A 24,614-nucleotide genomic window follows, 5' to 3' on the forward strand; every position below is an offset into this window, starting at 1 on the left:
AAGGAACCTCCACTTTGGAGTCGTAGCAATCCCTCACCCTCCACATCGGATTTTTAAATTATTATTCTTTTCTTTAAAAAAATTAAGGAAAAAGATTGCTACCTAGTTGCGTGACTCCTGTGCCTGGACACAGAACCACCCTACCCCCATGGGATGTACCACACTATCCGATAGAAAGGTGAAATCCCATCCAGGTCGATGCTTACACACACGATCTCATTGGTCAGTGCACATATGTAGGCTCTAGAGGCCTAGGCAAGCAAGCATCGTTCTCTTACCAAAAAATTAATATAATACATTGAGGAGGTACAGTGTCCGTCCGCCTTGGGCTTAGAGAGGCTTTTACCAAAATAAAAATATTGTAGTGGATATTCGATATCTCACACCAATCGAGATATGGAATCGATTTTATTAATAAAGAACCCACATGGCCATGAAGGAGAAAGAATGTTGCGAATGTGAAAAAACATGGGAAAACATCTCCAAGACATGGTATTCTTTTTCCCAACAAATATATTTTACAAAGCAAAGGTAGTAATTGACAACATGATGAGCCACCAACAGAGAAGGAATTTTTATTTTCTTTTTTGAAGAGAAAGAATAAATATAATCGTGTACATGGGGTGGACTTTCTGCCTTAACCGCCAAATCAAAACTAAATATTATGCTTCTTTATATTCACCCAAGAACAAAAATAAATTAAAGCCAAATACTCTTTAAGACATTCAAACCAGGAAAAAAAAATCTAATTTTTTCCCTATAACTAAAAAAACTTTAGAGCTTCAAAATTATTCTCTACATTGTTGGTATTTTGTCTTGCTTCTGGTAAGTCTGTCTTCATGGCTGAATTGGAGACTTCTTGCTTGATTAGCTTCCTCAGAATTCATTATGAGATCTTAATTACCTTTTCTGGAAGTTAAGAACCCTTATTGAGAAGGCAAAGAGGAATGCAAACAAGACTGCAAACCCAACAATCACAATAGCCACCACTCCTACAAAGCTGTGTTTAAACCCAAAATATGTACTCACAAATTCATCTACTTCTACTTCATTTATAAACTTTTCTTTTATATCTCCATATTGTGATGCAACCAATCCATACAATGTCCAAGCAACAGGGCTCATCCAGTAGTACCAACTCCACCATACTGGAATTTTCTGTTAAGAAACAAAGATATAAAGATAAATTATTATTCAATAAATAAGACAAAAAATTTTGTTTCCATAATTAAGAGAAATTTTTTTTGTACTTCTCTAGATTAGCAAAGCATTAATGCTGTTACTTACTGGTTTTGGAACTACGAATCCAGCGAAGAGGTTTGAAACAGCATAGAATGCTGTAGAAATTACAGCAGCAATGTTGCGGTTGGGCGTCATGGCCACTGTCATCATACCATAGAAGGTAAAATATAACAGTGTGAAGTACATGAAGAAGTGATACCAGAAGAACTTTTGAACCTCCCAATGAAACCCAATCATTGCATACACTATAACAGCATATATTATACTTTGGAGGAAGACATATGGAAGCTCAACGACAACCTGAAATAGAAACAAGAATTTATGGTTAAGTAATTTACCTATTAGACTCTTTATCTTTCCAATCTTATTGACATATATAGAGATGTAAATTATACCTGTGCAAAGGCATATGGCATAGCAGAAAACATTCCAGCAGCCCTTTCTCTGTAAAAAACTGTTCTTTCAATATCTACAACAGGTTGCACTGCAGAGGCATTCTGTATCCCAAGAAAGATAACAGCAGCATACATAGAACCCATTGCATTCAGGAGATCTTGTGGAGTTCGGCTACAGTTTTCATCATTTAATTAAGTTAATAAGGGAAGAAAAGATGATAAAGTGTGTAAACTTTGGATTCTTCTTCTTAATTTCGAACATATATTACCTTTTGGATCCAAGATTCCAAAATATTGTTCCAAACATGAGGGCTACAAAGGTTGTGAAGAGAAGCCGTACGGCGGTGTATGATGGGTTACGCCAGTAAGACCAATGTTGTTTCAGAAGGCAAACCATGCATTGTTTGATGAAAGATTGTGCGTATCGAGTAGAGAAATGGAGTTCTTTTGAACCAGGGCAAGGTTTGCTTATCTCCTCTGTCATTGTTTTGTTCCTCCTGAATGGTCCAGTACAGAAAATGAAAACAGATTAGAATTTAGATAACTTGTCGATTCTATTCCTTAATATACATGTCTGGTAAAATAAAAGGGAATCCCTTCATCCATGGGATCTGACCCTCTGATTCAACCAAGGAAGGGAATTTCGGACATTCGATAATAGGGTGCGGGAGTTAATGATGAAATTCATTTTTCCATGAGTCCAATCACAGCATCAGATCATATTGAATGAAGAGGTTCTCTCTTTACCCTGGGAGAGGAAAAACTTTCACCAAAAAATAAATTAAACTCACTTGTACAATTCAGAGTTTTTGTAAAGCTCCGCAAAGTTGACTCCAAGAGTCGCTTCTTGGGATATTGATGAAACTTCAAGCATCCATGCAGCTGGATTTTGACCATCTCTGATTTTACTTATTCCATCAATGGCCTTCATGAGATACAGTTGATATAAGTAAGTGTGGAGGACATTGGAAAATCTCAGAAGTATAATTCCCAATATGTACTGCCTATTGTATTACTCACCTCAAAATATTCTATCAAATGACAAGAATACCTCCCCAGTGGACCAACATATATTTCCTCTCCTCCTTGCTTCAACAAGAATAGCTGTGTTGTCCAACATTAAAGCATAAATATCTATCACATGTTATGAAAGCCATAATAAGATAGTTCTTTAATTTAATTCATATCTAACCTCATCAAAAGCTTCAAATATGTCAATGCCTGGCTGGTGGATGGTGCACACCACAGTTCTTCCAGTGTCAACAGTGTTCCTCACTGTTCTCATCACTATTGCTGCTGATCTTGCATCAAGCCCAGTGGTTGGCTCATCCATGAATATTATAGAAGGATTCGCAACAAGCTCAACTGCAATGGTGAGCCTCTTTCGCTGCTCTGTTGATAGACCACTAACCCCCGGTAGTCCAACCAATGCATCCCTCAGTGGAGTCAGTTCCACAAGCTCCATGACCTCGTCGATGAACATCTACAACCATCTCAATAGGTCAGCATACTGTTGGGGTTCCATGCGAAAGGCAGAATTAATAATCCCACATCGGACGTGAGTAGCCTGATGTCAAAACTTATAGGTACAAAGGTTAGCTCTTAAGGATGAGTTATACCCAAGTCCTTAACACATACACAATAAATAGATAGAAGTCTCAAATCCACTGACCTTTCTTGCATCTTCATTGACTTCTGAAGGTAATCGAAGCCAGGCAGAAAAGAGCAGAGATTCATATACTGTGACATTGGGGGAGTGGATATCATTTTGCTCACAGTATCCTGAAATACGGGCAAATGTCTCCTGCTTCTTAGGGTACCCTGATATGGTGATGGTTCCATCGATATATCCACCAGTTTTTCTTCCTGCTAACACATCCATCAAAGTGGTCTTGCCAGCACCACTAACACCCATTAGAGCGGTAAGGACTCCAGGCCTAAAAGCTCCACTCACTCCCTTGAGAAGCTCCAACCGATCTTCTATAACACCTTGTGCTTTCAATGCCTGTATTCAATAGGACAGAGAATAAGAAACTATGCTTCTCCGCTACACATTTTCATATTGTTTGAAACTTTAGGCTACCTGTGGCATGTCAACAGAATATCTTATATCATCGAAACTGATGGAAAGAGATTCAAATGGAAGAACCATTCCCCGCCTTTTGTCTTGAGTTCCATTTCTGCTTTCTGTATTAATTACAGTAAAGCTATATAGTTAGTACCAAGAAGGTAAAAGTTGGAACTCAATAAAGGAAATGCACTCAAGTAACACATTTGAATGAGTTCTGACCCTCAATGCTACTCTTCTTGGATGATATGTCTGTAAGTTCTGTTGTTTCATTGGTAGAATTTTCTACTTCAGTAAGAACTGCCTGAGAGCTCTTAAATGCTGCAAGATTAATATGATTCGGTTATTAAAACATGTTGATTCAGATTTAAGAGTTGAAGACCTCAATAGATTATACTTACGGTTAAGATAAGCGAGTGCAAAAGTGTAAAAAAGGTTGAACAGGAAAACATAACCAATCAATGCTCCTACTCCAATCCAATACCAGTATGCTTCAGTAAAGAACCCCTTAGAGTTCATGACTTCCATTCCTAGAGTCTCAGTATAACCGGGTAGAACCTGTACCACAGAAATGACATTCAAAAATGATTTTCTTTGCTTTAAGACTTCTCATTCTATTATTCTATTTATTTTCAGGTCTTAAAATTGAAAGAAAGTAGTCTTACTTGGCTCCAACTTTTCCCAAGGAACTCATTCACTGAAATTGCATTTTGACCATACATAATAGGAGAGATCCAGTAGCCCCATATCCACCACTTCTTTATGTCATCTGAGTCGCCGAAAAAAGTCAACTTATTAATTTGAATCATAAAATGAGAAAAATAGAATTTAATTGTTAGCCTGATCTATTTGGATCTTCAGAATCCAAATTCCAGAGAATTGGATCAGTTTTTAGTTGAATAGATTGACAGGATTAATGGGATTCAAATTTATTAAGAATACCTTAAAATCATGGGAATTGAAATTCATTCAATCTAAACTGATGCTCAATGCTTAATTCAGTTTTGGAGCATACCACGTGACAAGATAAATCCACCCATAACCAGGATGATCAGCAAACTGAAGGACCCAAATGTGTTTGCAATGATCTCATTCCTACCCGCTGCTGCAATGAATCGAAACAATCCGGAAGACATTTGGCTGACACATAGAAGGAGGAGGTACTGTTTGAACAGCCTGCAGTAGGAACATTCTTTGGATTAATTCCATGAGCAGAAAATTTCCAAAAATAGTATTCAAGAATAAGTTCCAATATAGAAACTGAAATGCCTTCTCAATTGATCTTTACCTTCCAACATTTGGATCAAAGCCAATGACATAGTATGTCATGAACACCCAAACTGCAACTTCAATGAAACTGATTGGGATCTTTAGAACCCATGTGGGTAGTGAGTATGCCCATGAAGGGAAGAATCGAAGGTCTCTTTGCTTGTAAAATACAGGAAGTTTCAAGATAGTCATGGCCACCTCTGAGAATCCATTTAACATAATTGACATGAGAGCGAAGAACAGAGCACCCGCGTATGTACCACCATTAAGTACTGAATCACGGTGCATCTTAGTACGCAGGAAAATTGTCATTGTTATGAATGCCATAACAACAAGCTGAAATCAACGAAAGAAAAATTCAATTACTGACATGATTTGAAAACTATGTAGCTAGCTAGAAAGCAATAACATCAGATTAAACATGTTACTCACTTGGACTGTCTTGAAAATATAGACAAATGAGTTTCTCTTCATCAACAACAATTCTCTATCTATAGAAGCTTTCAGCAGCTCTGTTTTGCTGACACCATACTTATCAGTTGTTAAAGCGGCGGGGTGACTCTTGGTTTTGTCAAATGGTGTAGCAAGTTCATCTCCTAGCTTCCGGCCAACATGGAATGACTGGAATGCTTCTACAAATGCCTTCACAGAAACATACCTGTAAGGCTTGTCTTTATCATTCCAGTACTGTTGCTGATCTTTTCTTGATGTCACCTATGAAATGGATTACAATATATCAGCTCCTTGGTTTCACACAAGCTGTGTTAGATTATAATTGCCACCATTATCTACTTGATACTTACTTCTTGTAAGAAGTCTGCAGCTCCCTTCCTCTCAGGGCATTTGAATCCCATGTACTCAAAGAACTCAAGAACATATTCCCTGGGCCCTTGGTACACAATCTGTGCATCAGATAATAGAACAATGTCATCAAACAGCTCGAAAGTTTCCGGTGCAGGCTGGAGGAGGGAGATGAAGGCTGTTCCACCCAAAATCTGAATGTAATTCCTCATTGACTTCACAATTTGATATGTTGTTGAACTGTCCAAGCCATTTGATATCTCATCCATGAAAAGTGCCCTTGCTTGTCCAACCAGCATCTCACCTATATATATGTTTCAAAATGAGTCAAATTATTTCAGTCACAATGGGAGAAATAGAACTGGCCAGTATAGTGTGATTTATAGAATGAATTATTAATTTCACCTGTTGTGAGACGCTTTCTTTGTCCTCCAGAGATACCTCTTAGCATTTCATCTCCCACTAAGGTATCAGCACAAACCTCAAGGCCCAAAATCTACAAAGTTTGAATAGTACAGCTTAATTGATAATAATTCAGGCTTAATTACTTGGGTTATTTTTCATTAATTATCACCATTAATTCATAATAGAAGAGTTTCTTACTGAGGTACATACCTTTAGAATTACATCTGTGATCACACTGGCATCCTGCCCTTGTAGTGCTGCTGCCTACAGATGTACAAATAAAATATCTCACTCAAGCTCATTGTTTCCTCTAAAAAATGTATTTGCAGTCATCAATCTCAAAGTGACAATAATTTTCTAAATTCACATGATAAAGTGTGAATATGATTTGAGAATTGCTTTTTCTAATAAAATTTGAGGAAGTCTTTATCAGCTTTAGTGGAGAGTTATGAAACTATTGCACTCCCCTAAAATGAAGATAAAGTATAGTAATCCACACAATCATTGAGAATATATATCTTCAACTATAACTGTAAAATTCATTTTGAAAACTCCATTATAAAGAGGTTTTATCCACACCTTCATGAAAAGATCAATATCAGGATCTGGCTTGATATTTGCCTCTTTTTCTCTTCTTGTTAACTCAGAAAACAAATCTGCAGATAATACATATTATGAAACAATTGAAGCAAATCAATGTAAAACATAATAGGAGTAAAAAATCCACTAAATTAAATTGATTGAAAAGAATGAGTTTAATTAACCTACCATAAGTACTTCCCACTCCTTGACATCTTGCAGAAAAAGCCAAAGTTTCTCTCACTGTCATTTCCCCTATATGGAGATCCCTTTGACTAATATATGCAGATGCTCTCTGTGGTACAAACTCATCCATTCCATGGCCATTGTAAGTTACTTTTCCTGAGAACTGAAACAGATTTCCAAAACCCATTACAGTTTATCAAATCAGAGATGATTTTCTGAAGAAACACAAAAGGAATAATATCAAAAACTGTTTGATTTTCCCCTACATTTAGGCTTCTGTCAAGCTTTCCAGAAAGAGCCAGCAGGAGTGTTGTTTTTCCTGAGTTTGGGGGACCTAGAAGCAATGTCATCCTGCAAAACAGGGGTCAATTAAAGTCTCTTTTGTTGAGTAGAAAACCAATAACATTAGCTAATCCTCAGAATTATAATCATTTTGGTACCTGCCCGGCTTGATTATTCCACTAACATCATCAAGGATTGATAATGGCTTCTTTTTACTAGGGAGAAGACGGAGAGAGCTCAAGAATCCCTTTAAAACCCAGATGAGAAAACACTTGTTAAGTTGTGAATAACAAGATTATGAAAACAAAATTCCTTCATATAATGAATAATTACAAGTGAATTAATTACCTCTAACATATTAATAGTGAAGTTGGGGATTGTGGGTAGAGCTCTACTTCCCGAATAAGCCTCTGTATCGACATTTAAATGCTCAAATCGAACTTCAATTGTTGGAAGTTCAATTCCAACTCTGTACAAAATCAAGAACCAGACGAAGCAAAGCTAACATAAGGAAAAAAGAAAAGAAAAAGAAAACAGAGAAATTGATTCTTTGAAGGGGAGAGTGAAACGAGTGAGCTGTTACCTATTAATGCGATTTCTGAGCCTTAAGAAGAACTTCTCATTCTCAACTTCTAACCTCTCAATCAAAATCTTCTTCTCTTGTGGCCCAAGACATTCAATATCAATCTCCTTTATATCACCTTCCACTCCAGCAAGTAACCCTTTTCTCATACGATTCCATGTAGGAAGTTTCTGTATAGCAGCCCATGTCAGAGCTTCTTCATCATCTTCTTCTCTAACAGCACGAGAAGATCGACGAAACACATCAGAAGCACTCTCTCTTCCAAAATAAGAATTGTAACTGTCCACACGTAAATTGTTTCCTCCACGAGAACTACTTCTAGAAACACTTCTAGAAACACTTCGTGAAATACTTCTCTCCATTGGAGAGCCTTGAACCCACCAAGAGGCAAGAATAAAACTCTCTAATTTTCAGAGTTTGAGATCTCTGGTTTTAGAATAAGTTGCAGAGAGACACACAAGGGAGTTGGGTTTTAAAGATGACATGTTTCATTTTTTTATAGATTTGAAACTTGTTCTTCATGTGTACGTAACAAGAATTCCAAAAAGTGAAAAGACCCAATTAGCCATTATCTCTTAGCTGTCTAAGGTTGAAAATTCCATTGCCAACTATTTCTTTCAAAAAAATAACAAAGATTCTGGATTGTTTAATTCTGCAATAAAAGAGGTTCTGGAAGCTGTGGGTGTCTGGTTGTCACTACTATGACTTGGCTTATTTGTAGAACTTGAGATTTCACAACAATCCAACATTTGTTTGGGTCATGAGAATTGATCAGAAATCAGCCTAAGAGGAAGTGGTCCATTTGAACATGAGATATGTCCAAGCCGGCGGATTTGATTTCAAGGAATACTTGAGGGGAAGGGAAGGTTTAAGGTTCATTTCCTATTGGTTGTGGGAAGTTAAAGAAAGTTCAATTTGAGGTGATTACTATGATGTCTTCCACCGTGTGAAGTGAACCTTTCTTTTTTTGGGCCCACATCGTGTATAACACTACAACTTCTTTTCTCTTACCAAGAAAGTTCCTTTGTTGGGAGTTCTACATAAAATTCCATTTTAAAGCTTCTGATTGACTATAGGCTCCATGAGACAAAAAGAGTGTTTGTGTGTCAAAGTTGATGATTTATTAGTCTTTGATGATAAGCAAACACTTTAAGGAACTAGTTGAAACAGAGAGGAAACTGTAGCTTTTCTGCTTGGGTAGTTCTTATATATCACGAAACATGAAATTGAATGGCTGACCATAGACTTAAAGTTGAAGGACATGTTTACTTTGAAAAAGGGTAAGTCATTTTGTTGAAGACTGTTACACCCCCCTTAATTTTTAGGCTTGTTACCTAGTATAATACCTTTCAAAGTGAAACACATACATGATACATTCATAGACAAAGGAATTGATTTTAGAGGGCGGACCTCGGTGCAATGGCTCCATTGTGACCTAATGATCGCGGGTTTGAATCAAAAACAAATTCTTTGTGAAGTCGAGGTAAGATTGTGTATATTATGACCCTCCCCAGATCCTATACTGGTGGGAGCCTTGTGCAATGGGTATGCCTTTTTTAACTATGTAATAGATCTTCATTAATTTCTTCAATTCACACACCAAGTTGTCGGCCGCCACGGTATTGCCGGTACCAAAAGGAGAAATTCTCCTCCTTTTTTTTTTTTCTTCCTTCTTTTACTTATATTGCCAGTCACAACCAATAAATAATGTCTGAAAAATCGGAGTTGTGAAAGAGTGGTTATATATAAATCCTATATTGAAATGTGGTCCTAAACAAGTGTATATATAAAATAGGGAGACTTTAGTACTTTAGACATATAAATCAAATCTACTGACTACAGAATTTAGAATATACACGTTAAACTCCATACATTTTGTGTGATATATAAAAAATGGGAAAGTTTTCATACACGTTAAACCCCATACATTTTGTGAGAGGGTGAGAGTTTCAAGGCATTAATTAATGGGTGGGGGTTTTTGACTTTTCCAATTTTTTGTGAAAGAGGACACGACTGTGCATGCTTACACGGCCGTGTATGAAAACTTCTCCCTATAAAAAATAATCATATGACAAATTTATTTTTATATTCCCTATCAACCGTACACATGGAGATGTCAAACGTAAACATGGAGATTTGAAGAGGCATGTGGTAGTGATGTGCACATCAAGATTTTAATTTCTTATTTGATATCTAAACATATAGCACTCGAGGCCGGCTTTCTATAATATTTTGTTAATGAAATAATTCTCTTTGAGAGAGAGATCCAGTTTTTCTTCATTGGTGAAGAGAGAATCTCCTCACCACGGAGATCTAACCCTTGGTTAGTATGGATAAATTTTCGACCCTCTATAATAGGGGTGAGAGTTATTGATGCCATAGCCCATAGATGTCTAATCATAGGGTCACATAGGTGTTCCACCCTTGAAATTTATGTGAGTTCCTTTATCACATGGACTAACTCATATACTGCCAAATGGCAAATAGTGAAATAAGGTATAATGACGAAGAAGAAAACCGTTGAATGCTTTTCTTATTAAAAAAGATATTTTGTTAGAATTTGGGTGTTGTTCGAAGAAATGATTGAGGTTCATTGATTTTTTTGCTTTCCACACACCCTTTTCAGATGAGTGATGAAATAAGTTAGTCATAGTTCTTCGCTCTACTACGCACGTACAACCTTTTTGTGGATAGGAGTTCTCTATTTATTGATGTGGATATTGATTATATCTTGTTCGATGTTTGCTTTAGTTGTGAATATGCATGTTTAGTTCTAGCAGAAAGTCCACAAGGCTTCGCGTCCCCAATGTTGATATTAATTAATACTTCACGAGGCATAGTGGCACCAAAAAGGACCCAAAAACAAAAGATTTGTCGATATTTAACTATCGGGGGAGCCTCCATCCATAGTGTAGGAGAATCCTTTCATCGTAGGGTGTTGATGGTGTTGGGATGGGTATGGGAACAATGAAGGGTAATTTTATCCATTTGTCAAATTGGAAGAGGGGAGGGGAGGGGAGGGGAGGGGAGGGGGAGGGAGAGGGGGGGGGGGGAAGATAACGACGACAGTAAATGTGTTATTTTCTTTCATTGCAGGCAGCGTAAAACTTTCTCCATTGACTAAAATTACGAGGCAATGTGGATATTGATTATACTTCATGAGGCATAATGATGCCTAGAAAGACCCAAAAAACAAAAGAACTATACATATTTCACTATTGGTGGAGTCTCCACCCACAGTGAAGGAGAATCTCTTCATCGTAGGGTGTTTTAATGGTGTTGGGATCGATATGGGATCCGTGAAGGGTAATTTTATCCATTCCTCTGTAAGGGTATTGATGTAATATCCCTTCATATGTTCTAATACAATCCTACTTGTATTAAAGCTCAGACTGTGAGAGGTAATCTAGTAATTAGCCCATCTGACTTAAACCCTAGTTTTCCTATAAATACTAGCTGGAGGCAGCAGCCTGGGTATTCCAAACTTGACACACAGGGTGTAATGCTTTATTTGGGGGGTGGGGGGGGGGGGATAACGATGACAGTAAATCTGTAAATGTGTGTTTTTCCTTCATTGCAGGCAGCGTAAAACTTCATCCATTGACTAAAATCTAGTAGGTAACAATAATTAAGTCGTTTGAAAAAGCAGTGTTCTATACATATAGAAATTTAGTTTTGCGTCTGGCTATGTAACGTATGCTAGCGTCTTTTGTGTATAGCTTTCTCCTCATACAGTAGGGAGCAAATATGTCATTTCATATATTAGCGTATAACACATTGGCCCCATGCTTGTGGAGGGGCCATGTGTCCAGTCAGCAAGATCTTTCCATTTTTTAAAGTAAAACAATAATTCAGGTATTTGGTTTTATACTATATAATTATAAGGTATAAGATCTTTATCCCCTCAATTTGCCTGCCCCCTGCCCCTCAATTTCCTCAATTCCATCTAATAGGAGGGTAGACATGACCACCCTATCCCCTGCCCGAACACACTGTCTGGAGTGGGGTCCACCTCACTCTATTAGAAGGAATTGAGAAAATTAACGGACAGACAAATTGAGGTGATATTTTTTCGATTGTTGAGAGTAGGGTTTCATTGTTTTAAGGTTAAAAGTTCCATGGTTTCAGATTTAGAGTTCATGGTAACTTTCAATGTCTATCCATGTTCTGGCAACCCCCAACTTGAAGAGGAAGAGGGAAGAAGAAGATAGAAGAAATAAAGAGGGAAGAAAAGGAGTTTATAAATTGAATTTAGGGGTAATAGAACGCCAGTGAGGCACGGTTCCCATGTTTAGATACATAAAGCCTTTTTGTGACTTAGAATTTCCGCTTTTAGATGGGGGGCCATAAGACGGTAATTTCTAGGCACCCAAGACGCTTTGTGTATAGAGATGTGGGAATTAACCAAGCAAGATGTACGAGCGATGAATTGAAGTTTTTTTCACCCAATGTATAAAAAAATAAAAGAATTTCTTTGGTTGATTGAACGTTGTTACAGAAGAGAAGAGAAGAGGGATTACAAAGAAGAATAAATAGAGCTAATTAAGAGTTTCTAAGCTCTCACTCTTCACATACAATAATAGTATGAATAGAAAATGAATTGAAACTAAATAAATAAAACTTGGGATGGAAGGCATGAGCTGTGCAGCGGGATCTCCTCCACAATATCTGATCCACCGCTAATACAATGAATTAAATGAAACACTTTTTTTATTTAACCTTAATTATTTGTCTTATTAGAGACCATCATTAATTAATTAATTTCATAGTTATATCCGCCTTCATCCAGCATAGTCTTCAAACGTGAACCAACCCCCCCATTTGCATTTAGTATGAATACGGTTTAGTTTTCTCTCAATTTCGCTGCGGCAATATATATATATATATAAATACAGGGATATTCTAGTCTTTTTCATCATTGAAAATATCGAACAAAGAAGAAGAAGAAGAAGAAGAAAAAGAATTCCTTGGTCAATGGACTGGTCAATGGGAACTTCATCAGTTGCCCCCTTTACGACGAAGACGAAGTCAACTCAAGAGGAGACCCACCAGCACCCACAAAGACGGGATACGTAGCTCCACCACGGCACCACCTGAAGTCTGAAGATAGATACCGTGTCACACTGGGAATCCAAAAGTATCGCTCTCTCGGCTTCTTCTTCTTCTTCTTCTTCTTCTTCTTCTTATCCTTTTTTCGTCTTATTTCATGACCGACTGTCTCTTTCAGTTAGGCAAAGGTGTAATTCGTTTTGATTTTATATTAGATAAACTTTAGTTGTCACAACTTGTGGTGACAATTAGTTGTCACAATACATTGTGACATATATGAAAAAAATTTATGTGACAAATTCAATATCAATTGGATAAGTAGGACATAGCAATAGAGTAACTATATATCAAAAATAGCATCAAATTCAATATATACATATGTCAGCAACGTGGTGATAACAAAGTAGATAAATATTAGCATAAAGGAGCGATGTTCTTTGCTAGTACTGCAGTGCACAAGGGTGTAGGTTGTGCCCAAACAAATGGGTTGGGGTAGGACGGTCATTTTAGCCATTCAAGAGGTGGGTGATCATTTTGCCCAATCCCATGTGTCTATGTGTCTAGGTGCAGAAAACATTTTCCCAAAAGATATATAGGTTTATACCAAAAAAAAAAAAAAAAAAAAAAAAAAAAAAAAAAAGATAGATAGATATTATATTATATTAGGAAAAGGAATGCCATCTGGGAGGTGTCAGTCGTTTTGCGTACAGCTATTTGCACACAGATACATACAGCGTTCGAAACCAGGTGGCTTTCTTTTTCTTTATAATATTTTACTTCATCCTTTGTGATCTACAAAATCAATAATGTATAGAGATAACTTTATTTTTATTTAAAAAAAAAAAAAACAACTTGGATAATTAAAAATATAATGACTTTGACATACCCCATATTTGATAAATTGGGGACATCCCTACTCCTCAAAGAGGATACATATTTAATTTTACACGACTAAACTGGTCCTACCAGTAACGTGTATGATGGTGTGGCCTATTTTCGATCCATGATTATTAGATATTTATTCATCTCAGCCATGAGTTTTTCACGTTATTTTTCATATAATTTCTTTAACCTTAAAAAAAAAAAAAAAAAAAACTCTGACAGTCATTTTAATCTCTTTCATTTACTTTGATGATTTCCAAATGAGAATGACAAATCACCATTCCCATGTCTTGGTAAGAGTACAAGTCACGATTCCCACACTTCCTTCTTTATCTCATGTAAAGGTGTAAATCGATCTAAAATAAAATATTGGATTCAGTTCGAGGGGGGATTTCATTTGTGCGTCATCTAACGTATGAGAATGGTTCTTGCATGAAACCCTGATCCAACTTTGCTTACTCTTTAGTGCATTTTTAAATTTTAAGACTACTAATTTTGTCAGTAGTAGGGCCGATCATTTTCTAGCTAGAATGCATGGACTGCACACACACGCACACACTCATTAATTTAGGTTTCACAAACCTCATAAAGATGACTTCACTGTGTTGATTCCTTTTCTGAAGATGAGGCATGGGATCTTGGGTTCAAATTAGGAAACTTGTAAAATAAGGGACAATAATAATTAATTATTTTTAAAGATGGATTAGACTATAAGGCTTGTAGAATCTATGAGCTGAGCATTCCTGTATTAATTTTTTTTCGATCTATCCTACTCAAGGGTCCATAGGCCAACTACTGTATTAGTTTCTGTCATAGGTTTTTTTTTTTTTATAATATAATTATATTTAATGATTCCCAAAGATTAAAAGGAGGATCCCCAAATGAGGGGTGACCGAAGAAAATAATGTCCAAGTAATAGATAAAAAATTCCTTGCCAAGTCATGAAAACCTCTTAAAAAGGTAAGAATTATACTAAAGGTAACCTAGTTTATTATTGATATTTTTATATTAGTTTCTTTATAATTAAATAAAAGGATAAGGAACGATAACCAAGCCTCTAGGGCTTGCATATGCGTGGTGGCCAATGAGAGTAAGGGTGTCAAACAGTGCGGTTCTAGTTATTTGGCTCGGTTGCGGTGCGATTTACATTTTGATAAGGTGAAATCAAAACCAAATCAAATAAGAATCAATTAAAATCAGAATTGTTTTGCATACAGTCTGGTTTTATCGATTTCTATTGGTTTTTGTTATCCGATTCACAACTGGTTTATATGCGGTTTGTGTAGTGTCATTTTGGGAAACAGTAATGAAGATAACCTCGATTTTTAAGGCCTTTATTTTCCCGTGTTTCCCCATTCTCTCCCGATCTCCCTCACTTATCCTATTTCCCATGCTTATGTGATACCAAAAAAAAAAAAAATTTCCATCTTCACCTGCCCTTCTTTTCCTTTCCTATTCTTTGTTTTTCTAATTTTTTTTCTTTCTCCACTCTCACATGATAAACAAACTATTTCTTCTATTAAAAAGTAGGATTTTGTTAATCCATTTTAACATTATCCATAATTTTCAATTCATACTTGAACAAATATAATATATAGTTAACCCATGACATTTTACTTTTTTTATGTTTCAAGTATGATGCAATAATTATGTTTATTAAATTAATTATTATGTTATTAATAATCCAATTGATGCATGGAGTAGTATTCAAGTAAGAATTAGCGGTTACTATTCAATATTTTTTCAATTTCTTATTTGGTTTAGAACCGCGATTTTGCGGTGCAAATCAAAACCGAACCGGAAAGAGAACCTACAAAATAAAAATCAGATCATTTTTCTACGGTGCGGTTCAGTTCGATCGTAACGGTTGGTTCTGATTTTGATCTTTGGTTTGGGTTCCATTTTGACATCTTGGTGAACAAAGACATCATGGGGGTTAGGATTTTCACCTTTCAATGGGGGCGGGGCGGTCATTTCATACCCCCATGAGTCTACTAGGCATAGGGGCTACTGGCCCGGTTAGTATTCTTTTTCCCTCAAAAAAAAATTGTAATAGAATAATTAACTGTATAATTATATTTATATAATTTTATTTTTTAGGGAAATAAAGTAAATTAAAGTCAATTGTTTTTTTAGCAAATATTAGGTTAATTATTTCGTTTACCCAAAAAAAAATTTAATTATTTCATTACTCTATGTAATTTATTTTATTCAACCAAAAAAGTAACACTTGCTAATATAAGTAAACGGTGAACCAACGCAATGGATAGAATTTTTGCCGCCAAAATCTTCAATGTGAGTAAGTGCATTGCATGTCGAATACTACTGATAAATAAGGGATTTTCTTATTGACATCTCTTAAGGTATCAAATAATTTGTAATTTTATTTATCAACCCTTTTAGAATAATACATAATAATAAGGGTAATAATATCATTTTACATTTATACACGGAAATACACATCGAAATGATAGCTTTTGATAATGACATAAATGATATATCACTTTTTCAAATTATCTTAAAGACTTTAAAGAAAACGATAAGAAGCAATTAGAAGAAGGTGTCATTTAAACACACACATTTTTTTTTTAATCTTGAATATTCTCTAGGACCCGTGCTGGCCCTTAGGATTTTATAAAAATAGAAACAATCAGAATAAATAAATACAAGGGGGGTGGGGGGACATTCTTGCCTTACCCCAATCTGGAAAACAATCAATAATCATTCATTCAAAAAAATATCGCACTCCCATTACAATGCCCCACAAGCAACTACTGCTTTCTCAATATAGAAATATCTACCGCATCCTCACACAATATTCGCCTAAGATCCAAAGGAAAATTTGAATCAGAATAAAAAATACAATTACTTGTCGAATCACAAACCAAATTTGACTATCAGTCCGCTGCCCTGTTTCCTTCTCTGAAAGTAAAAGCTATATTCGGACAAAAAACATTTAAACACACACTTAAAAAAAAAAAAAAAGAAAGATAAAAACTTCACAAAATAAAAGTTTAGAAACCAAATCATAGAATGACTAAGTTTCACACTATTCAATATTCATGTTACTCCACGTTCTATACCTTCATCATATCAAGAAAGAATTGACGTGTGTGGCATTTCCTTTTTCTTCATTGTCTATGAATACTCCGCCACCAGATATATTGTAAGTATATGGAAGATAACGCCAAACCAATGGAGAGCTTTTGATATATGATCAGTGATCGACTTTGTCAGTGTTATCCATTATAAGAAAAAGTATTAGTTAGGGATTTTGTTGGTGGAGATCGAGTAGGTTTGTAATAGTAAAACTTATTACTAAGAAACTATCAATTAATAAATGGATTATATATAATTAGTCATAACCGTGTGAACTCATGCCAACTTGAGATGATGGATTTATATGTTCAAGCCAATGAGGGATCGATCGAGACGACTCTGCTGTTGACCCTCTCCATTGCTTTCTATTTTTGGTTAGATATGTTTGCATGTAAACAACAATATTATTTTATTAGAAGGTGGTGTTTGGCGCGTTGGTCAACTGCTCACTTACTGAACACTTGGACATGGGTTCAAGTCCTGAAAACAGCTTCTCTGAAAACAGCGGTAAGGTTACGTACATTTGATCCTCCCCAGACCCTGCTAAATGTGAGAGCCTTGTGCAATAGGTACAATCTCTATTTTTTCTCTTCTTGACCTCACTATTTCGAGAGAAAAACATCGGCATGGGATATTATTTTTAGGATATTATTTTCACATCTTAGATAATCATCATCATAAATCTCATTGTTATACCCACCTTCATCCATAGACTTTGTCTAGCTAGATAGAAGCAGTCACAATACTACTTTGCATTTGGAATTATTAGTATAGTCACTCTTCAAACATGAACCCATTTGCATTGATGGATGGATTTATCCCATTTGACTCAAATTTAAACATTTTCATCAACTAATTAACAAAACTTATTCCTCCCTTTATCTATAGATTTAAGTTTTGTAGGGAAAAAAGATCTCAAATTGGTGGTATTTCCTACGTCCTCGCACAGAGCACCGTGAGATGATGCTTTTGCCCCCTGGCTAGATACCTAGACATGCTCACCCATTGACTAGCTATTTCAATCATTTGCATTGAAGAATGAATAGATTTTTTTATGTGTCTGATGAGACTCCATCTAGTGTATGTGCGTTAGATTAGGTCAACTAACTTAACATGTGATAGATTAAAATGCTTAAGATTTTTGCTTTCCATCAGTTCTGAAGCTTTTGACATATCAATCGATTACCTAATTAGACCCTTGTGACGAACACAAGATGGAGACGACCCTTACTTATTAAGGAATATTAGATATCTTCATCGGATGAGTCAGCATCGACTCATCTTTCCCTTCTTGTGTATATTTGTATATATCCTTACAGATTAGTTAGGATCAGATTAGGATCTTTTGATCAACAGTTTTGGTAGTTTTCTTATATCAAGGAGATAATCTCTACAGTGTATTTGTATATATTCCTTTACCATTAGTGAAATAAATCACGCACAATTACATCCAATTACCATCTTAACATGGTATCAGAGTGACATCCGATCCTCCTCTCCTCCATTTTCCTCTGCAAATGGCCAAACCTCCAGTCGTTTCTGACCCCACCTCTCCTTACTTTCTCCACAATTCTGATCACCCTGGCACCCCCCTTGTCACCCAACTACTCAATGGTGATAATTTCCCAACCTGAAGCCGCTCCATCACCATGGCTCTCTAGGCAAAGAACAAATTCGGTTTCATTGACGGCACTCTCGCCCAGCCGGGTGTTGATTCCGACAATTATCTCACTTGGGGTCATTCCAATTCCATGGTTACTTCTGTTAGGGTTAGGGTTTTAAGCACAAGGTTGCTTAAAGCATTACACCCTGAGTATCTAGTTTGGAATACCCAGACTGCTGCCTCCAGCTAGTATATATAGGAAAACTAGGGTTTAGGTCAGATGGGCTAATTACTAGATTGCCCCTCACAGCCTGGGCATTAATACAAGTAGGATTATATTAGAACATATAAAGGGATATTACATAAATACCCTTACAACTTCATGGCTTATTCATTCCACCATCCCCTCTATCGCCAACAGCATTCTCTGGACAACGAATGCTCACGATGTTTGGGTCAATCTCAGCGATAGGTTTTCTCAACAAAATGCCCCACGCATATTTGAAATCCGGCGTTCCAAATCCAATCACTCTCAAGGAACTGATTCAGTCTCTGCCTTCTATACTGCACTGAAGTCTTACCATGATGAATTATCTTCATATCGAACCATTCCTACCTGCACCTGTGGCGCCATGACGACACTCAATGCTCATGTCGAAACTGATGCTCTCATGGATTTTTTACAGGGTCTCAATGACTCCTTCTCCGCTGTTCGAAGTCAAATACTTCTTATGGATCCATTGCCAAGCATGGCTAAAGCTTATTCCCTGCTACTTCAAGAAGAAAGACAGCGATCCTTGCAAGGATCCCGTTCTGTTTCCCTTGATCAGGTTGTGTTGGCTGCTCAGCCTTCATCTTCCCGAAATGATTCCAAAGGCCATGCTCGCATGAAATATCATTGCAACCATTGCAACATGGATGGGCATTCAGACTCCAGGTGCTTCAAGCAACATGGTTATCCACCCAATTGGACGCCTCGTAACAGCGACACTGCCAAGAACAAGTCTCGCAACAATTCTAATCCTTCCAATGGCGCGGCTGCTGCCCGTTACCCTGCTGCTCATGCCACACAGTCCGGCGATCTTGCTGCACCTGCTCCTACTCTTCCCACCATTTTTGCAGAACAAATCCACCAATTTCTTGCCCTTCTCCCTGCTGGTAATCCCCACCCCTTGGCAAACGTTGCAGGTACAGCACTTCTTACAGTCAATCCTTCTAATTTTTGGATTATCGATACCGGCGCTACAGACCATATGGTGTCGGACTCCAACTTCACACCATCCACTTCTCCTTCTTCTATTCGGTTACCTGATGGGTCTACCACACCTGTAACCCATGTTGGTACTGTGCCCTTGTTTTCCCATTTAACTCTTACAAATGTCCTTCTTGTTCCCTCTTTTAAATTTAACTTATTATCTGTAAGTAAATTTACAGCCCAAACAAAGTCTCTAATTATTTTCTGACATGATTCTTGTCTTTCCCAGGACCAATGGACGAAGACGACTTTTACGACGGGTAAACGACACGGTGATCTATATTACTTGGAGTGTTTTCCTCCGATGGCCTCTGCGACTTCTTTTCATTCTCAGATCGACCTTTGGCACTGGCGTCTTGGTCACTGTTCTCCTACCCTCCACCCCAAATTACATCACTTAGATACTACCATTTCTTTTTCAAATAATGATGTTTGCACTATTTGCCCCTTGGCAAAACAAACAAGGTTACCATTTTCTTCTAGTATGATTTCAACACAAAATTGCTTTGATTTAATTCATGTTGACATTTGGGGGCCCTATCATACGCCCTCCATCTCTGGTGCTCGCTATTTTTTAAGTATAGTTGATGACTATTCACGCTCTACATGGGTGTACTTAATGAACCACAACTCAGAAGCCAATTCCCTCATTCGGAATTTTTTTCACTTTAATCAAAACCCAGTTTGATATCAATATTCGTCGGATACGTTCTGACAATGCCCGTGAATTCTTTAACACAGACACCTTAGTTTTTTTTTCAAACTTTGGGCGTTCTTCAACAGTCTAGCTGTGTTTATACTCCCCAACAAAATGGCGTTGTGGAGCGTAAACATCGCCGTTTGCTTAATGTTGCCAGGGTTCTCCGCTTTCAAGCCAACCTTCCCTTACCCTTTTGGGCGGATTGTGTCCTTACAGCCTGTTACTTAATTAACCAATTACCAACCCCTGTTCTCAAGGGTCAAACTCCTCATGAAATTATGTTTCAAAAGAAACCACTCCTTACCCATCTCAAAGTCTTTGGTTGCCTTTGCTTTGGCCTCAATACCACCACCAAACACAAGTTTGATCAACGGGCTTTTCCGGGAATTTTCATTGGTTACCCTCATGGACAAAAGGGTTACAAAATTTATGACCTTTCTACCAAGGTTACTTATGTATCTCGTGATGTTATTTTTCATGAAAAAGTTTTTCCCTTCGTTCTATACCCCAACCCCTCTACAACACCCTCATATGTTTTTCCTCTACCACCCACGGACCATGATGAAACCCCACCGCCACCCCCTGCCCCGGCCCCACCACCAACCCCATAGCCCCTTGATCATGCCACGCCAACCCCTCAACCTGAACCTCCTGCCCCAACCCAACCTCTCTCTCTTATTCAACCCTCCACGCGCCCTACTCGGATTGTTAAACCTCCAAGTTATCTAAAAGATTACCACTTGTCTCTTGCTCAAGCGAATAAGTCTTCAACTGTTGGTCACGATACGTCTCACCCACTTGCTCACTCTTTAAGTTATCGTTGTTTTTCCTCTAATCATATGTCTTTTCTCACTGCTCTAACCACTACCACTGAGCCTACCAGCTTCGCCGAGGCTATGAAACATTCCGAATGGCGTGATGCAATGCAGAATGAGATTGCTGCTCTTACTAAAAACTAGACTTGGACTTTGGTTCCTCTACCTCCTGGCAAAAAGGCTATTGGGTCTAAATGGGTGTTTAAACTTAAACGGAAAGCGGATGGTTCTGTTGAAAGATTTAAGGCTCGCCTTGTTGCTAAGGGCTACACACAAATTGAAGGGGTAGATTACCGTGACACCTATGCTCCTGTGGCTAAACTGGTCACCATCCGTGTGCTTCTTACTGTGGCCATTGCACGTGGATGGTCTCTTCATCAATTAGATGTCAACAATGCCTTTTTACATAGTGATCTCTCAGAAGATGTTTATATGTTATCCCCTCCTGGGTATCGTCGTAAGGGGGAGACCATCATTTGCCAACTCCAACGGTCTCTCTATGGGCTCAAGCAGGCATCACGGAATTGGTTCTCCAAATTGTCTACTGCCCTACTCAGTTTTGGTTTCATACAATCACAGGCCGATCATTCTCTGTTTGTCCTTCGACAACAATCGGCTTCCATCTTCATTCTTGTGTACGTCAATGACATCATCATTACTGGTTCAGATGACACCTTACTCCAGGATATCAAGACTCGCATTTGTTCTCAGTTCCGGACTAAAGATATTGGCCCCCTGAAATATTTTCTTGGCATAGAGGTCGCTCGTTCCAAAAAGGGCCTTTACCTTTGCCAACAGAAATACACTCTTGATATACTCAGTGATAGTGGACTCACTGGCACTCGACCGACAGATTTCCCAATGGAATAACACCTTAAGCTCTCTGACTCTACGGGCACTATTCTTTCTGATCCGGGCATCTATCGACGGTTGGTTGGTCGCTTAATTTATCTCACCGTTACCCGGCCAGACATTATACATACAGTCAACATTTTGAGCCAATTCATACACCCACCCCACCAACCTCACCTAGAGGCTGCATATCAATTACTTCGATATCTGAAGGGTATCCCTGGACAAGGCATTTTCCTCCATGCATATTCTGATCTTCGCTTAACGGCCTTTTGTGACTCAGATTGGGCTAGCTGTCCAATGACTAGACGATCCACCATAGGCTATTGCATTCTTCTTGGCTCTAGTCCGGTTTCATGGAAAACCAAAAAGCAAACCACTGTGTCATGCTCCTCTTCCGAGGCCGAGTACCTTGCTATGGCCATGGCTACCTGCAAAATCACTTGGCTCTCATATCTCTTACAAGACATTGGCTTGCCATTACAGAAGGGTATTCCGTTATATTGTGATAACCAGGCAGCACTCCACATTGCTGCTAACCCAATTTACCACGAGCAAACAAAACACATTGAAATAGATTGCCATATCGTTCGTGAGAAGTTACAATAGGGACTTATTTGCACCTCGAAGATTGCTTCGGCCAATCAGCTAGCTGACCTATTCACTAAATCTCTTGGTCGAGCTCAATTTCAGCACCTAAAGTCCAAGCTGGGCATTCAGGACCTTCATGCACCACCTTGAGGGGGAGTATTAGATATCTTCATCGGATGAGTCAGCATCAACTCGTCTTTCCCTTCTTGTGTATATTTGTGTATATCCTTAGAGATTAGTTAGGATCAGATTAGGATCTTTTGATCAACAATTTTGGTATTTTTCTTATATCAAGGAGATAATCTCTACAGTGTATTTGTATATATTCCTTTACCATTAGTGAAATAAATCACACACAATTACATCCAATTGCCATCTTAACAAGGAACATCACCAAACGCGTGTGACACTGGGAATTAGAACTTTAAGTCTATTTTCTTCTTCACTCTCTCTCTCTCTCTCCATCTTCTTCTTTTCCTTTTGACCATCTGTCTATTTCAGTTAGGTAAAGGTTTCCCCATTTTATATAAAAAACATTTGTTGTCAACCTCACTCTACAAGGTGATAAATATAAAAAATTATGTGACAAATTTAATCAGTTAGGTATCTTTAGGAAAAGATACTGATATCTTTAGGAAAAGGTTCTATCCCTGTAATTTGCGAAAAGGTTCTATCCATGTAATTTATTTAGTGGGGCCCACTCTAGTGTATGGGTGTTAGATTGAGCCAGCCTAGTATTGAGATATGTTAAAGGGAGTTTGATTTAATGTGTTCCATCTAAGTGTGTCAATTCGGCACGGCACTGGATATTTGGTTCGGATCCGGTTCAGTTCCAAGCAATGGCAGTGGAATCCAGATCCAGATCAAGTCTCGGATCGGTTCTAAAATTGAATACTCTAACCGATCCTGGTTGGTTTGTTTCGTATGTGGTTACAATTCGATTCATATATTCGATTTCGCTAACCTCGTAAAGATGAGATCTTTATTGTCTCCAATTATCTGCCCCGTCATTTCCTCCAATTCATCTCATAGGGGAGACGGAAATGACCACCCTATCCCTTACCTCCCCCCCCCCCTTACAGGAATTGAAGGAAATGGAGGGGTAGATAATTGGAGATGATAATTTTCCATGACCTCACTGAGTTGCTCACAGTCCTTTTTGAAAATGAGGCATGAGATCTTGGGCTCGATCAGGAAACTTGTAAAATAAGGTAAAATAATAATAAATTATTTTTAAAGATGAATTAGACTATAAGGAAGATCCAATTTGAGACTCTTTTAAATCTCTCCTCTTTCATTCAATTTCAATCATTTTATCAACAATGCACGTGTCTTCGAATTAAATGCCCTGGGAAATCAATACACTTGGAGCAACAATCAGTCTGGAGAAAGAAGAATTGAAGCCAAACTTGATGGATTCCTTGCGAATGCAAAGTGGTTTGGTCTTTTTCCTGAAGCAACAGTAAGCTCTGAAATTATGGCATCTTCAGACCACAAAGCACTTATCTTGCAGACTGAGTTCCAAAGGCCAAGAGCCCCCCGTCCTTTTAGATTCGAAGCCTTTTGGACTTTAGAACCCGGATTTCTGGACATTATTGCCAATTCGTGGTACTCTTCTCATCTTAGAGGGTCTCCTACATTTAAGATGTGTTCCAAACTTAAATCTCTTCAACAATCCCTCAAAGTTTGGAATAAGAGCCACATTGGAAATATTTTCTCACAACTTGAAACAATCAAAGTAGATCTTTCTTCTCATTATCAGGTGCAGCCAGCTCTTAGAACAGACCAATGGTTCTTGGAAGAAAAACACAAAATAGCTATCATTAAAAGATTGGCTCACCAACAGGAAGTTCTATGGCAGCAAAAATCAAGGGCCGATTGGTGCAAGTGGGGTGACCGTAATTCCAGATTTTTCCACTTGACCACCATTAAAAGGAGAGCAAGGAACCAGATTCATT

At 37.7% G+C, this 24,614-nt stretch overlaps 1 protein-coding gene across 2 annotated transcripts; it reads right to left on the minus strand.

Annotated features, from left to right (window-relative positions):
* Positions 1 to 767: 767 nt before the first annotated feature.
* On the minus strand, positions 768 to 8,236 carry LOC122666236 (pleiotropic drug resistance protein 1-like). 2 transcript variants are annotated; one of them, XM_043862391.1, is made up of 24 exons: positions 7,811 to 8,236; positions 7,576 to 7,696; positions 7,386 to 7,474; positions 7,212 to 7,296; positions 6,949 to 7,108; positions 6,760 to 6,836; positions 6,391 to 6,444; positions 6,181 to 6,271; positions 5,778 to 6,079; positions 5,407 to 5,688; positions 4,994 to 5,310; positions 4,721 to 4,881; positions 4,371 to 4,474; positions 4,107 to 4,263; positions 3,928 to 4,026; positions 3,721 to 3,824; positions 3,310 to 3,642; positions 2,830 to 3,120; positions 2,658 to 2,741; positions 2,429 to 2,562; positions 1,907 to 2,134; positions 1,638 to 1,809; positions 1,288 to 1,542; positions 768 to 1,158 (listed from the first exon to the last, which is right to left on the minus strand). In XM_043862391.1, exons 1-24 carry the CDS (start codon positions 8,170 to 8,172, stop codon positions 901 to 903), a joined length of 4,320 nt encoding a protein of 1,439 aa, XP_043718326.1. In that variant the 5' UTR covers positions 8,173 to 8,236; the 3' UTR covers positions 768 to 900. The 2 variants fall into 2 exon arrangements, with proteins under 2 accessions (XP_043718326.1, XP_043718327.1); XM_043862392.1 differs by lacking the exon at positions 5,407 to 5,688 and having other exon boundaries at positions 4,994 to 5,059; positions 5,818 to 6,079.
* Positions 8,237 to 24,614: the final 16,378 nt, after the last annotated feature.

The sequence above is a fragment of the Telopea speciosissima genome, chromosome 6, assembly GCF_018873765.1.
Source record: "Telopea speciosissima isolate NSW1024214 ecotype Mountain lineage chromosome 6, Tspe_v1, whole genome shotgun sequence".
Taxonomy (NCBI): domain Eukaryota; kingdom Viridiplantae; phylum Streptophyta; class Magnoliopsida; order Proteales; family Proteaceae; genus Telopea; species Telopea speciosissima.